This window comes from Vulpes lagopus, chromosome 15 (assembly GCF_018345385.1).
Source record: "Vulpes lagopus strain Blue_001 chromosome 15, ASM1834538v1, whole genome shotgun sequence".
Taxonomy (NCBI): Eukaryota; Metazoa; Chordata; class Mammalia; order Carnivora; family Canidae; genus Vulpes; species Vulpes lagopus.
Window position 1 is genome coordinate 25,438,193 of NC_054838.1, and position 16,577 is coordinate 25,454,769.

General features: G+C 37.4%; 1 protein-coding gene across 3 annotated transcripts in view; it reads right to left on the reverse strand.

Moving 5' to 3' along the window:
• C2CD3 (C2 domain containing 3 centriole elongation regulator) overlaps nt 1–16,577 on the reverse strand; it is a 149,725-nt gene that overhangs the window by 76,866 nt on the left and 56,282 nt on the right. For all 3 annotated transcript variants that reach the window (XM_041729982.1, XM_041729980.1, XM_041729981.1), the window contains exons 13-19: nt 15,556–15,678; nt 11,799–12,296; nt 8,987–9,138; nt 6,993–7,239; nt 3,988–4,168; nt 2,181–2,364; nt 951–1,123 (exon numbers count right to left, since the gene is read on the reverse strand). In XM_041729982.1, the coding sequence (XP_041585916.1) occupies nt 951–1,123; nt 2,181–2,364; nt 3,988–4,168; nt 6,993–7,239; nt 8,987–9,138; nt 11,799–12,296; nt 15,556–15,678 (1,558 nt within the window). The remainder of the gene's footprint in view (nt 1–950; nt 1,124–2,180; nt 2,365–3,987; nt 4,169–6,992; nt 7,240–8,986; nt 9,139–11,798; nt 12,297–15,555; nt 15,679–16,577) is intronic.

Below are 16,577 nucleotides of genomic sequence, written 5' to 3' on the forward strand. Positions count from 1 at the left end.
GAAGGAGAAGCAGACTCCCTACTAAGCAGGAAGCTCAACACAGTGCTCAATCCTAGGACCTAGAGATCAGGACCTGAGCCAAAAACAGACACTTAGCCAACTGAGACACCCAAGTGCCCCTAAACTCTCAGTTATTTTTATAGAATTGAGATGGATTCCACTTTTCTTCTTTTTTAAACTTTTAAAAGGTTTTCACACTTAAATTTCTATTATCCTTTTACTACTACCACCCAAAACACCCTTTATATGCCCTTTATAAAAATTCTACCTTTCTATTATCATATTTCCGAGAAAGCTTTAAGAAATAACTGACAAGCTGATCAGTGACAGTCTGGAGTCATAACTTAATCTTAGTCATGGTAAAATAAAAACTTTTGCTTTGGCAGATACTCTCAAGCAAGTACAGTAACTTAACTTAGGAGGCCAAGTCTACATACCTGGAGGTCATCCTACTGAAACAATTAGGATGTAATTTAAAACTCCAAATTCTAATGAATCTCTTTCAACTTTAAGTCTTAACCTCTTCCTTTCTTACAGTGAATTCTCAGTTCATGCTAATTGTATTCCACCAATCCCACATCTGCACATGTTGCCCCGGAATTATTAATAATTCTCTGAGCACACCTTACATAACACTTAGGACTTATGCTGTGAGGCTTCTTACATGCTTGCTAAAGTTAAAGGTGAAATGAGACAAGCCACATTTATACAGACAGGCCATGGAAATATGAATTTTCTAAAATTGTAGACAAAATTTGCATATAACACACTCATATTCATTTTTCTAAAAAAAGGTAGATCATAGTTTTCATTAGATTCTTTTTTTTTCGTTTTCATTAGATTCTTAAAAAGGTAAGTCTCACAAAATATGAAAAGTCTGTATTTACAGAGAAAAGGGATATTTATGTATATGGAATTCGAAAGGAAGAGACAAAGCAGTCTTCAATTACCTGATGACTGGTTTCTCAGTTCTTTCCTATTTTCAAGCCTGGGGGTTAAAGGGAGATTAAAGGTCTGTATTCCCACATCCTCACGGTGCTGCATGGTTACCATGGCACAGATCCTTGATAATGGCAAGGTTCCTCTGGCAACCATCTGGTCTCTCACGTTGGGATAATAGTATCTGTAAGCCACAAAAGCACAAGCTGTGAGTTAGAAGAATTAGGTGGAAAAACGATTCAGTTTGCCCAAGGGATCAGCTTTTGGTATTGAGTTATCCTTGAAGCCTGGTCTGTATTTGTGGTATACAGCTGTGGTTGTTTCTGGCTGGATTTATTCCCCATCATGTGGAGGAGGAACTCCATAAATTATACTCTGTGTTCAGAACAAAGCCCAGCTCCCTACAAACTGGTTATCTGCATCTGACTTGGACTTCTGGGAGTAGCCACTTTGAGAGCATTCACCCTGTAGCAGCAAAAGTGGTTCTAAGTGGAGTGGTCCCAATCTCTTCTATGGCTTAAGGCCTAAGTCCCTCAAATTTAAAGGATCAGTTAGTACCTACCATACTTCTTTTGACATTCCTAAGAATGCCAAAACATTCCATTCTTTTATCAGTTTTAAATCAAACCTAAATTCATCTGACTTTTTAGGAAAAATTTCTGGCAAGTGAATGGTACTCTTCCCTAGTTCTGTTCTGGATGCTCTATCTTCTTTTATATCTATACTTTGTCATTTTTGTTGGTTTCTTGGGAGTAGGAATGTAAAGGAGGCTGAGCATCTGTATTCATGTAAAGTCTGTGACATGAGTGGATCTATATTTTATGAAGGCTACTCTTTTGGTGGTGGGAAGAATGGATTATAAGAAGTAAGTCTAGAGGTGGGGAGACCAGTCAGGAGGCTTCAGTAATTTAGCCATGATATGATAAGGGTGAACCAAATAAGGCAGTAATAGGAGAAAAAAGGTGACCGAAATATTTAAGAGCAGTAGGAAGTAAAACTGATAGAATTTCACTTCCAAATGTAACAAGTGGTTAGAAGCATGAGATACAACTGTTCCCAAGAGCCTAATTATTCAGCAAATTTCAGTAAAATCTGGAGAAGAGTCACTAACAAACCAGATGATATAAAATAAGTAGTAGGGATTGCTTCACTTTCTTACAATTCAACCTAAGCTGTCAAAGGAAGCATGCTCTGTGATTCTGTACTTCCTTCCTAGGTACAAAATTGGTTTCATATTATACCTGCACCAGATTTCAAACTGGACTCCACCTCCAGGCATAAGCCCCTGCGCAGAGAAGGCACTCAGTAGAAGCCTTTGCACTGGAACTTCAGCTGGCAACAGAAGAGAGTGATGGTGTTCACTATTAAAGATGGGATCTGGAACACAGAGTGTGGTTGCAGATCTGAAAGGCTTCAGAGAGACTCCTTTGGAAAAGAAAAGCAATTCAGTATAATCCAACACAACATCTAATGTTTTATATGTAGTAAGACAGTATGTTAACATCCAGTATTATTCTATTTCATCCTCATAATACTCCTGTGAGGAAAACAAAGCAACTATTATTACTACTACTTAATAGACAGAATATGGACATATTGAGGTTGCATAGTGAACCCAAAGGTCTTAGAGGTAGTAGGTCATGGACCTGGAACCAGAATCTTTATCTTCTATGTTATTTCTACAAAAGTCCGTTTCCCTAGTAGCTATGGTCCCCCAAATTTTCATGATAATGCAGAAGAAAGAGATCCCTTTGTTGTTGGACAATATTTAAGGGTTGCAGTTTCTCTACATCTTCATCAACACCTCTTGGTCTATGCTTTGTTTTTGGTTTTCTTCATTATTGCCATCTAGGTGTATCTTGTGATGCTTTTGGTTTTCATTCCCCAAATGACTAATGATGCTGAGTATCTTTTCACATGCTTACTGGCCTTTGTAGATCTTAGGAGAAATGTCTATTCAGATCTTCTGAATATTTTTTAATTAGACTTTTTAAATTATTATTTGTAAGAGTTTTTTAGGAGCACCTGGGTGCCTTAGTCGGTTAAGTGTCTGCCTTCAGCTCAGGTCTTGATCCCAGAGTCCTGGGATCGAGCCCCACAACAGGCTCCCTGCTCACTGGGGAGTCTGCTTCTCCCTCTGCCTTTTACTCCACTCATGCTCACTCTCTCAAATAAATAAAATCTTTTTTAAAAAATATTTTAAAAAATATATTCTGGATATAAGTCCCTTATCTGAACCCCCAAAATCAATAATGGCAGCACTTTTGCAGTTATTTGTGGACATGCTCAGAACGGCAAAAAAATTGAGTCACTTGACTTCATTGTTCCCAGCTTAGCTTAAACAAAGTGACACTCTGCTTTCCTGTTTTAGCTCTCACAGATGATCAGATGATTGAGATGGTAGAGGCTAGTGTGGTGTAATGCAAGAATACTTGGCTCTGGGGTCAGCTGGATGGGGTCTGAACATGAACCTTGTTATTGTCACTGGGGCAGCCTCAGTCACTTAACATTTCTGAACCTCGTTCTCTCTTTTGTAAAATAAAGAAAATAGAATCTACTAGAATAAGTTGTTTTAGGATTTACAATTATGATCTATGTGAGATATATATGTACATATTTCCCCTAAGAGCAATGGTTCAGTATTCCCTAACTCAGTGTTCCTAACGCTATGTTATGTAGAATATAACTGCTGTGAGTAATGAGGATCAACTTATGTGCATAGATAAAAGTGAGGAGGTATGTAAATGATGTAAGATGGGGCAAAATATAACTTGTGGATCTAGGTAAAGGGTATATTGAAGTTCTTTGTGATATTTTTGTTAAATTTTCCATTAATTTGAAATCCTATCAAAACACTTATAATCCTTATAAGTTACAAGACATAACTTATAAGAAAAGAAAAATAAAAACTTAGCCCATTTCCTCTACTACTCAGGTTAAGACTAGAAACATTTAGGAACACAAAATTCACTCAGGAAAAAAAAAATTCTAAGTACAGCCAATGAAAGAACCATACAAAAATGAGAAACTCTAACCTCCCAAACCTACCGTTTTCAGGGAACTCAGGTCCTTTTAGCACACTGGATTGGGAGTCTTGAACTGGAAAGTAGTACTGGACATAACAATCTGCTTCTCCCCAGACTGTTGCCTGAAGAGGGGCTAGCCCTTTAATTTTCTCTACGCGGAGCTCAAAGTGATGTTCCATCAATCCATTTCTTTGGTCCTCAGCCTATTGAATGAAATAGAGATACTGGTGAGCTTTAAAGAAAAACTTTCTTGGAATATTCCTGCTTCTCTATGAAATATGTGCTTAGATGAAAAAATGGGCATAATTAGTTGACACTAAAAGAGATAATTTTCATTGTATATAAATCTAACAACTGCTCATTGTAATTAGATCAAAGTGGATTTACTCTAGACTGTGAGACTAGGTCAATATTAGGAAATTCATAAGTGTAATATAGTTCATTAATGGAACAAAGGAAAAAACATGACAATCTCGATAAATGCTAAAAAAGGTATTTGTTTCAACACTGTCTCCTGATTCTTAGTACACTAAGAATAGAATGCATCAAGAATAGCTTAATAAAGAATATATATATACATATATATATGAAGCAAACAGGTATTAATATACTAATTTTTTAAAAAATATTTTATTTATTTTAGATAGATAGAGAGAGAGAGGGAGGGAGAGACAGACAGATAGTGTAAGTATGAGCCAGGGGAGGGGGAGAAGCACACTCCCCACTGAGCTCGATCCCAGGACCTTGGGATTATGACCTGAACCAAAGGCAGATGCTTAACCGACTGAGCCACCCAGATGTCCCCATACTAATTTTTTTTAAGTAGGCTCTATGTACAACGTAGGGCTCAAACTCATGACCCTGAGATCAAGAGTCACATAATCTGCTGACTGAGCCAGCCAGGCACCCCAATTTACTTACTATTTTTAATGAAGTTGGGAATAACACTGAGACTATTCATTAATGATAAAGACTAGTCAGGGAGGTTGTGAACATACCATTACTGGCTACCTATACTAATAACAACTTAATGTTTTTATTATTTACTCTAGCCAGGCACTATACTAACCCCTTCACTTGTAGTAGCTAATGTAACATGTATAGCTAACAACAGTGGAACCTGGGTTTGAATTCAGGTAGTCTGACTCCAGAGCCAAGGCTCTTTATCTCTACTCTATACAGCTTCAACAGATACTAGATAACTGATATTTGGGAATATTCAAAGAGGGAATTCAGGATTCAGATAGGGGTCAAATTGTACGATTTATTTATAACAAATCTATTCCATGAATTTGGAATAGAAATTGCATAAGGTCTTTGCTTTGTATTCTAAAAACATATCAGCAATATCTGTTCCAAAATCTTCTTTAGGAAAACAGATAACGTTCAGTTCAATTCCCCAGAGAAGAAAAATATGAGTAAAAAATCTCATAATCTCACCGCCGTTTAATTTGGCCATACAGTATTAGAGTAATTTAATACTTTAGTTCTGCAGATGCTAAAATAGATGAGAGACATGAATACAGGAAGAAAAACAATTGTCTTTATAGATATCTAATCTTTCAAAGAGTTTTTATGCTCATAGTAACATTTTCTAACTTTTAGTATGGAATTTAACAAAATCTGAGTTTACACTGCAATGTGAAGGCCATATAACACTTAAATAGACTTAAGAATATTATAGGTAAGTTTTCTTTGTGTTTTTATGTCATTTTTAAATTTAAAAAGCTATGCTTATTTATTAATAAACACTAGTATCTAATAGAAACAGTAGAGAAGAGTTTGGAGTTCATAACATACAAATAAACAAAAACCTACACATCGACATTTTCCTAATCTTTCTCTGTTAGAGACAACACATTTGTCATTCAGGTTCAGATTTAAAAACATAACATACTTAAATAAGTCTCCAGACTGAGATTTGGCTCTACTGATAAAGACACCAAAAGTAAGATACCACAGGACATGATACAATTGAATGAAGACTGGACTTTAAGTCAGAAGGCTGGTGTCTAGGGGCACCTGGATGGCTCAGTAGGTTAAGTGTCTGACTTTTGATTTCAGCTCAGGTCATGATCTCAGTGTTGTAAGATAGAGCCCAGCATCAAGCTCCACACTCAGTGGGGTGTCTGCTTGAGACTCTTTCCCTCCCCCTCTGCTCTTCCCCCCCTTGCACATGCTATCTCTCAGGCTCTCAAAAAAAGAAGAGAAAGCTTGTGTCTGAATTTTGATTCTCCCATTCTTAGCTATGTGACCCAGAAAAATCACATAACCTCTTTGACTGTGTTTCATCACCTAAAAAGTGAGTGACAATGATTCCCCCTCATGTAGTATTAAGGAAATCAACATGAAAAAGTATATGAATGTGCTTTCTCAATTATACATCACTGTACAAAAAAATTACTTTTAAGAATTTACTGGTAGGAAAGCAGGGAACTTCACTACAACTTTCCAACATGGATTTGGTCAAGAAACAGAAAAAGATTTTGCAGGCTTATATTTAGGATCATTCTCAACCTCCTACCCCTATACTCCCCCCCAGATTATCTTTTTTTAAAATAAAGACTTTTTAAAAAATGCAGTCTTAGGTTCACCCCAATTTTTAAAAAGGCAATTAATTAAGTTAGTAAATTAGAGAATTAGGATGTGGTTGTCCAATTAGAGTTTCTTTATAAATTCAAAAAGCTCAGGACAGAAATACATTTAAACCATAAAAAATAATTTCTTGGATCTACTGCATTGGAGTACAAATATGTTCTTTTTCACTGCTGAAATAAGGATCTTGGGCAATGGTTTCATTAAAATGTGCAAGATAAAATGAGATTATGAAACTTAAAATTTGCTAATAGATCTTAAGTGTTCTCATCACACACAAAAAGGTAACTAGGTAAAGTGACTGATGTGACTGATATGTTAATTGGCTTCACTGTGGTGATCCTTTCACAATGTTATGTACATTTAAAGCATCATGTTGTGCACCTTAAATGAGATTATGTTTTTGTAAACAATCAATTGTTTAGTCAGTACCATAGTAACAGATGCTACAGACGGATGGTCCAGAAAATGCGCTGGCCTAGGGCTGAAGGGAGGAAGTTTTCCTTCTTCATTCTTTAATCTTTGCAGTGCCATTATCTGATCTGAAGAACCCATGGCTAAGAAGACACGAAGACTCCCATTTTGGTGGCCTGAGAACACATCAACCACAGGCATGTAGCTGTCAACAGCAACAACTGGGTACTGAGCATCAAGCAGCAGGCGAGAAATTTTGGGATCTCTAGGGGGAGAGAAATTTCAAATGAGCAAATAACAACCATCAATCATGTCACAGAGTTGCTACTGCATTTCCTACTTGGCTTATTTTCTCATTTGTTAAAAATGGGTCTACAACTAGAAAACACTGGTTTGAAAAAACACATGATTCTGCCGTAACTCATCAAATAAAAATTACCAGGCAGGTAAGTTCCAAATGCAGCAATTTGAAAGTAGAGAAAGTGTCTGATTTATGTCTGTTATCACCATGACCCCAAGCCCAGCATCTGGGATTGAGCACAATCTTAGTAAAGCCTTGCTGAGTTGCATTACTTTACGGGAAGGCAGTGTGGTCAACTTGAAAAAGTATGGACTTCAGAATCTGGTAGATAAGATTGGGATAATGTTGCCAATAATATTCTATTTATAATCCTTCTAGCACTGAAAAAGTTGATACTATCCACTATTAATAGAGGAGAAAAAGTCCAAATGCTCTTCATTATATCATGCTAAATCTTAGCTCTGCAACTTACTTGCTGAATGACTCTAAGTAATCAACTTAACCTTTCTGTTTCCTCTTCTATAAAATGTAGGTGATAAAACTTCCATCAAAGGGCTGCTGTTCGGACTAGCTGAGGTAACAAATCTAAAATACAAACTAGAATACTTAGCATATAAAAGTGCTCAGTAACTAGTAGCTACTATTGTTTTTATGCTCTTTCAGCAAAGAATGGGATCTAATGAAATGAGAAGGGAAGGGAAATACCAGACGGGACCTTAATATCACAACTAAAAATGAAGAAAAAGCCAAAGCCTACAACTGACAGGGGCATGATTCCAGCAGTACTCCTTAGTCTGACCACGCTTTCCAATGTTACTATCTTAAGAATATCACTGTTCACAGAAGGCTTATCTATTTATTTTCTCACTAGAATGTCACAATTGTGCCATAAGTGAGACAGGGGGTCTGTCATCACCTTCATTTTGCAGATGATGAAAAGAAAGCCAGAAAGGCTGACTTTAGCAAGTTAAAGGATAAGTTTCCTCATTTGTAAAAAGAGGATAATGATAATATTTCCTGGGGTTACAGAAAGGCTCATGTGAAACAGGGCCCACAAATTTGAGGGCTCTTTGCAAAATGTAAAATACAGCATTTAAAACACAGAGCCATAAGAAGGCTGTTAGGAAAGAAGTCAGTGCTAAAATAATTAAAAATCAGTACTTTGAACCAAAACAAAAAATGAACAGTCGGCAGTGAGGACAGAAATAACCTTCAGATAAATCGATACCCCACTGGCAAATAGCTGAAGCGAACAGTACTGTTTTTGTGACAGAGAACTAAACCATTAGTTTTGTGCAGTGATAAACTTTGGCAATAGAGCTTCTTGGTGAAGCAGTAGAACTCTCTGGGTTCTAATCCTGGTTTTACTACTTATAATATACATAACAAGTTATCTAAATCCTCTGTGCCTTTGTTAACTCATCTGTAAAACAGGGGAAATAAAAGTTACCTGCCTTAGAAAACTGTTGTGAGGATTAAATGACTTGATGTATGTAAGTTTCTTAGCATAGGGCCTGAAATATCTCTATCTGTACAATATCTGTAAAACTGTTTTAACATAGGAGAAAAAAGCAGCAACTGTGGTGAAATTGAGAAAAGTCCTCCAAGGTATTATTGGGCTAGTGATTTTTTGCAAACTAAAAGAATTCCTCTTCAGTCCATACAAAGATAAAGGTGTAAAGTAAAGAATATTTCAAAAGATCCTATTTACTTGAATGACATGTAAAACTGATGGAGAGGGAGTTTCACCAGCCCGAGCAACTTGTCCTGTCCTGGGCTCCGCACCTTGTTCCAAGTTTCAATTACCATCACATTATTCTTCAGCCTTTCCAGGTATTTGGAAGACAGAGAGACAGGAATCACCTGGGGAGAGGAGCAATCAAAAACCAAAACCAAACAAAACCTCACACCTGAGAGAAAGGATTAATTTATGTCTTTATTCAACAAGTACTAACTGAATGCCTAATTTGAACTGAAAGCCATGTACAGTGCTAGAAGCTGAAACCATTAAAATAAAACCCACTCTGTATCCTCAAGACAAGCTAGTCTGGTTTAAGTGACCAACATATAAAGGCCAAATACAAAATGGTATGAGTTCTCTGATGAAAAGCTCATACAGACAGGGATTTGAGGACACAGAGAAGTTTGTTAGACACGTCAGTCACTGTGCCTGCCCACCTCATCCCCTCATCCAAGCCTTTGTAAGGCAAAATGACCCATTTGTAGACCCCTGATGAGATTTTTTTTTCTGCCCCGCCCATCCCACAGAAGTTTTTGAAAGAAAGATGGCTACCAACTGGACAAGGGTTGAACACCTAATCAAAGAGCAGCCAATTCATTGACTGGATAGATATGGCCTAGTGCAAAAAGCTCTGCCCAATCGATGTCATGGTAAATAACAAGCCAACAGTTCACTTGAATTTTCAGTGCAAAATTATTCAAGAACTAGCCAGCCAGCTGGTAGCTGAAAGGGAAAGAGAAAGGACACCTGGGTGGCTCAGTGGTTGAGCACCTGCCTTTGGCTCAGGGCATGATCCCAGGGTCCTGGGATCGAGTTTCGCATTGGGCTCCCCACAGGGAGTCTGCTTCTCTCTCTGCCTATGTCTCTGCCTCTCTCTTTGTGTCTCCCATGAATGAATAAAAGCTTTAAGAAAAAAGAGAAAGGGAAACTCACAAAGAGAAGCAGAGATCTACAGCCAAGAGCAAGTCAGTTAAATTAATGGCAGAATCAAGCACTCACAATTTGAAGGGACCAAAGCTGTAGTATAACTGCATCAGCAGAGGAGAGATAAGCCCCATGATAAAACCAACAGAAAACATGAAAGGAAAATGAATGAAACCAGAAATGATGCATGGCAAGATGACAGGAAGATACCAGAAGAGCACAGAAACCTAAGCAGACCTACTTTTGTATCCATCTTGAAACTACAATTACATTAGGTACCCTGAGCACATTTCTGTTCTGTGAAACCAAAAAAAGTGAAATATAGTGACCTAATCTACAAATAGAGAGATTTCAGAGCAAGCTGCTGGCAGAAAGTAACCCTAAATTCTGAAGGACAGGCAGAAGTCAACTCATATAAAAAGCTCTGCCTAATAGGAGTCATGAAGGTTGAAAAGGAACACAAGGCAGAAGGAAAGCACATGTAAAGACACAGCGGTAGGAAAAGAGAATGTTTATGAAACTGTAAGTAGCTGAACACAACTGGACATCCTAGTGAGAAGGGAAGAGTGACAGGAGTTGAGACTGGAAAAGTACAGAGACAGTCAGTTCTTAAAGATTCTTGTAGTCCATACTAAACATCTGGACTCTATCCTGAAGGCTCTGGGGAATCGCCGAAGTTTAAAGCAGCGGAGGGAAATACTCAGATTAGCGTTTTAGAAAGATCATTCCTGTTGGTACAAAAAGGAATAGACAGAGAAAGACCAGAAACAGACTAGACTAAAGGCTATCCAGAATGGGAAAGAGAGTCTGAATGAAAGCACTGGCAGTTGAGTTGAGGTAAGATTTATTCTGGAGATAATTAAGTTTGCAGCATCTATTGGATTTGGTGAAAAATTATGTAATAAAGAGTCAAGGATATCTCTCAGGTTCTGCTTGGGTTTCTGAATAGATTACAATATGAATTAGGGCAGACAGGAGGAGGTGGAGCATATTTGGAAGGAATAATAAATTCAGATTTGGACACATATGAATTCCTTTTTTCATTTAGACATCTTTACTGAATACCTCTGATATGCCAGGAAGTACATTAGGTGTCAAGTGTTAAGTGCTTTTGAGACATCTTGGGACAATGAGTAGCAGTTAGAGAGATCAGAAACCTGACTGGAAATGTTTGGCCTACATGGAGGTATGGATTTGGAAGTTATCTTCATAAAAATAATAGCTAAAGCTATGGGAATAGAAGTAGTGACCCTGGGAAAAGAGGGTTGGTTTGGAAGAGTGCCAAGGAGCACTGAAAAGGAGCACCAATAATTAGAGGTAAGAGAAAGGGAGAAATAAGTGCTGGGTTACCACTCTTTTCCTATTGGCCCAGAGACTGAAAATGATTTAGGAAGAAAATAAGAGTAGAGTTACAAAAATCAAGAAAGGAAACAATCTAAGCAATAGCATCAAATCCTACAGAGAAATCAAGTAAGATAAGTACTGAAATAAGTAGAGGAATAAAAGAGAGAAAAAAAATTTTAAAGTGTTGGAGATACAGAAAAGAAAAGGGAAATTTAGTTCTAGAGGAAGCAAAATAGAATTCAGAACTCAGGCAAAAGAAACAGTGGGAAACCATATCAACTGAGACAGAACACATGGAAATGAAGACATAAGTTTTAAAATGTTGACAATGTCTTTTCCTCTTCCTATCCCACAATGGGAATGGATCTGCATGGTAGATAAATTACAAAGGTCTCTTCCAGTCTGAACATCCTAGGTTTCTACAAAAGAATGGAATTATGATTTGGGAAACATACTTGTCTCAGGCCCCCATATATCTTTAAAGGATATGGAAAGTTGATATGTACAAAGTTACCTGAAAAAAGTTAAAGACTGGTTGTGTTGTGCCCCATGCGATGACAGATCTGGTGACTTCCTCTGTGCTGAAAAGCTTGCAATTTAAATAAATGTTGCACGGTGGTTGTTTGTCAGATTCTCCAGTAATGAAATCTTTCCCATCTGGCACCATCAATAGCACATGCAACAGCAAAGCACTCTCCTTTGCTGACTCATTTGTCTGATTTGCTGAATTTTCAGAGGCTGGCACGGCTATGAAGGTCATTGAAGGATTTGGTGCAACAGGGTTTGGTGACTTTGGGTTGGGGAGCACCAAATTCTGCACTTTCTTTGCAGCTTCTTCATGAATTTGATCTAGGTTCTCTGGATTTTTGGTACAGGTAACATATTGACCAGGTTCTGACAGTGTCTTATCTAGACTTGTAAGAGCACAAAGTGGGCTATGTGAGGTACTGCTATTTAATTTAGTATTCACACCAGTGAAATCCTTGTTATCTATAACAAGCTCTATGGTTACCTATAAAACACAAAAGGAAGAGAGTTAGCAAGAATGTCTTCTGAAGTCAGAATCAGAATTCTGGAGCTAGAGGCAAATCAGATTATTAGAAAATAATCAACTTATTCTCAAATACCATAATAGTAAGAACGCTAATAGACTATATATACATTACCTTATTAAGATTAAGAAAAAGTAGACAGAGGATTTATCAATGATACAAGATGAGATGGGATCCCTGGGTGGCGCAGCGGTTTAGCGCCTGCCTTTGGCCCAGGGCGCGATCCTGGAGACCTGGGATCAAATCCCACATCGGGCTCCCGGTGCATGGAGCCTGCTTCTCCCTCTGCCTATGTCTCTGCCTCTCTCTCTCTCTCTCTCTGACTATCATAAATAAATAAAAAAAAAAAACAAAAACAAACAAAAAAAAAAACTCAAAAAAAAAAATGATACAAGATGAGCATGGAACATCATCTTGTGCCAGAAAATAAGGAAAGGCTCAAAAAAAAGGATGGAAACATATTGAAAGGATACAGAATTCAAAAAAACTCAAAAAAAAAAATGATACAAGATGAGCATGGAACATCATCTTGTGCCAGAAAATAAGGAAAGGCTCAAAAAAAAGGATGGAAACATATTGAAAGGATACAGAATTCAGTCAAAGGAGCTCATATTAGCCAAATCTGGGACAATTTGAGCATCAAAATGAATAATAGTGGGGATCCCTGGGTGGCTCAGTGAGTGCCTGCTTTCGGCCCAAGACACGATCCTGGAGTCTCTGAATCGAGTCCCACATTGAGCCTCCTGCATGGAGCCTGCTTCTCCCTCTGCCTCTCTCTCTCTCTCTCTCTGTGTGTCTCTCATGAATAAATAAATAAAATCTTAAAAAAAAAAGAATAATGTAATGGATTATAACCTATTGAATAATGCAAAAATCCATGAGTCTATACCAACATAAATAAATATGGAAGAATGGACAACTCTTCTATATAGTAGAATACAATTCTACTTGGAAGGGAAGAGTCACAAAATCATCTTACAATCATTATAGTGATAAGTGATTTAGGTAAATCCCAATGGAGGACATTCTACAAAATAATAGGCCTTACTTTTAAAAAATATCAAAGTACTGAAAGACAAAGAAGGGTTGCAAAACTGTTCCAGACTCAAGATTAGAGAGAGATGACAAATCTAATAGATAACCCTGGACTGGAAAAAAAATTCTATAAACAGACGTACTGTCACAGTTGGTAGAATATGCACATGTACTACAGCCATTATCAATGTTAAGTTGATTTTTATACCAGTACAGTGTTGCATATGATAAAGTCCTTGTTCTTAGGAAATATAAGAACTTAGGGGGTGTGATGAGGCATGATGTCTATAACATATTCTCAAATAGTTCAGAAAAAAATTGTGTGTGGGTGTGGGGGGCAGTGCAGAGGGAGACAAAGAAAAAAAGAGAAAGGGAGAGACAGGAGGTAGATGTTATAAAGCAAATGTGACAAATGTTAGTAATTGGTGAGTCTAGGTAAAGGGTATGTGAGTTCTTTGTACTATTTTTGTAGTTTTTCTCTAAGTTTGAAGTTATTAGAGATAAAAGGGACACACTGTTCCCTTTATTTAAAACCTACAGCAGAGTTCTCTCACTCTATTAAATATGGACAGCAAACTATCTAGAACACTACTTCTCTCAACACAGCCAGGACAGAAAAATTTCTAGTTCATCAGTTCTATTAATTCCTCCTTTCTGATTTTAATTTTGCAGTCTAGAATGAACTAGGCAAACAAAAAATAAAACTTTGATGGTGAAAGAGTAGTGTGATGTTAATTTTTCATGATGACAATCACATCAGTCTTTAAAACTAAATGGTATTTATTATCAAGATCAGAAATTAGGCAGAGATGGCTTCCAAAAAGAGGCAGCAGATGAAAATCAAGATTAAAAGTATGGCGGTATGAACCAGCACGATACCTTACTGATTCTTTACACAGTTTGACATGGCTATTGGTAGGGAAGCTGCAAGTGATAGGCTAGGGTCTTATACTGGGCCCTGTATTTTATCTTTTGGATAATGGAGAGCCATGGAAATGTCATAGGTATGACTGATTATTTTATTTTAATTAATTTTTTTTTTAACGATAGTCACACAGAGAGAGAGAGGCAGAGACACAGGCAGATGGAGAAGCAGGCTCCATGCACCGGGAGCCCGATGTGGGACTCGATCCCGGGTCTCTAGGATCGCGCCCTGGGCCAAAGGCAGGCGCCAAACCGCTGCGCCACCCAGGGATCCCGACTGTGATTATTTTAAAAGCTCATCAGAACAAAGGGGATTTTGTCATAAGAGAAAGTCATATGGAAGCTACACATTCAAATTCTGCCACCTAAGAAATCCTGGAGCTTCCGAATACAAGGAAAGAACTCTCTCTCCAGTGAATTATACATCAGAATTCATTCCACCAGGCCACAAACTCAGTCACTTTTGTCCTTGTTTACTGCCACTTCTCTAGTCCAGACCATCAATTATCTCTTGTCTAAATTAATGTTAAGTCTCCCTATTTTTCCTCTTGATCCCTATAATCTATTCTCCACAGTTACCTTTTAAAAATGTAAATCAGGGGCACCTGTGTGGCACACACAGTTGGTTAAACATCTGACTCTTGGTTTCAGCTCAAGTCGTGATCTCGGAGTCATGAGATTGAGCCCCACATTGGAATCCATGCTCAGCGCAAAGTCTGTTTCTGATTTTCTCTCCCTTCGCCCCTTCCGCTTGTGCTCAATCTCTCTCCCCAAAATTAAATTAATTAAAAAAAATGTAAACCAGATGTCACTCTCACTCTTCAATGTTCGTTCTCAGCTCTAAGGATAAAATCTAAACAATTTATGTAGACCTACAAAGCTCTGAACGATATGGCTTCCGCCTGCTTGTCCCATTTTACTTTCTACCATTCTCCCTCTTGGCTCACTATCCCATGGCAACATTCCTACTTTAGGACCTTTGCATGTGTCATTCCCTTTCTCTGGAATGATCTGCCCTCGACTTTTTACTTGGTGGCCTCTTCCTCTCCTTCAAATCTTACCTAAAATGTCACTTTTTTACAGAGACCTTCTCTGACCACCATCCCCTACTTCCTCCCAGGTATTCACTTTCACATTGTACTGTTTATTTCCTTCACAGCATAGAAGCTGCAAGAGGAGAGACCCTCATTTTCTCGTTCAGTGCCAGCCAGTAACATGTGCTCCCTAAATACTTGACTACTTGAACGTCGACCTACATACCTTAAGGGGGCCCAGGGGAGTCTGACCATGGTCTTGTTGCACTGGAAGCTGGTCACTGAAAGAAAGCAACTCAGACTGAATGACAGTTCGTAAAGACAGCGATGCAGATCCAACGGCTTCTGGCTGAAAGAAGGAGGAAAGAAAGAATTTAGGTTAAATTAAAGACAAGCCACAGGGGATTTTAACTGAAGTGACAATGTAGGACAGTTTAGAAAGGAACCTACATTTTACGAAGTAAATAGCTTAACTATTTGACTGAGGCAACTTTAAGTGGGAACCTATATTCTGTCATATTTTGGTTCCCATTCCGGGTTCACTACTTCTCTCTGGAAGATTACAGGGGGTTTCATGAGTCACCAAGAGGTTGGAAGAGAACCTTTTTCTATTTTTAAGAGTTAGTTCTTTACAAAAGTATTCAACTTCACTATTAAAAATAAAAAGTAACATCTAGATGATACAAATTTTTGCCATTAAGCTGGAAGAATTACAAAACTTAATATATCTGATGCTCTCAAGGTTATAAAGAAACAGGCTATCATAAATGTGTGAAGTTTGGAATATAAGTTGGTAACATTGTTCTGGACAGCAAATTTGGCAGTAAATATTAAAAGCTTTAAGTATTCACTCTTTATCCCAGTAATTTCACTTGAGAATTTATACTGAAGAAATAACAAATACATAAAAAGCTTATATATAAATATGCATATTTTTGAAATCAACAATTAGTAACAGCTAGAGGTCTAATAATCAAGAATTATTAAGTTAATTATAGCACATTGCTACAATACAATAATACACAGCCATTAAAAAGATGTTTACAAGAAGTCTAAAATAATAAGAACAGTATTTATTATAATGCTTGATAGAAATAGTATTAAGTATATATAGTAAACCTTCAAATATTTATAAAGATAATGTATTTTTTAAAAAGCAGGATAAAAACTATATTCAAAATATCCTAATACTGCCAAAGATTTAAACATGTATTTTATTTATTTGAAAAAAAAAAAACAAAAAAACAA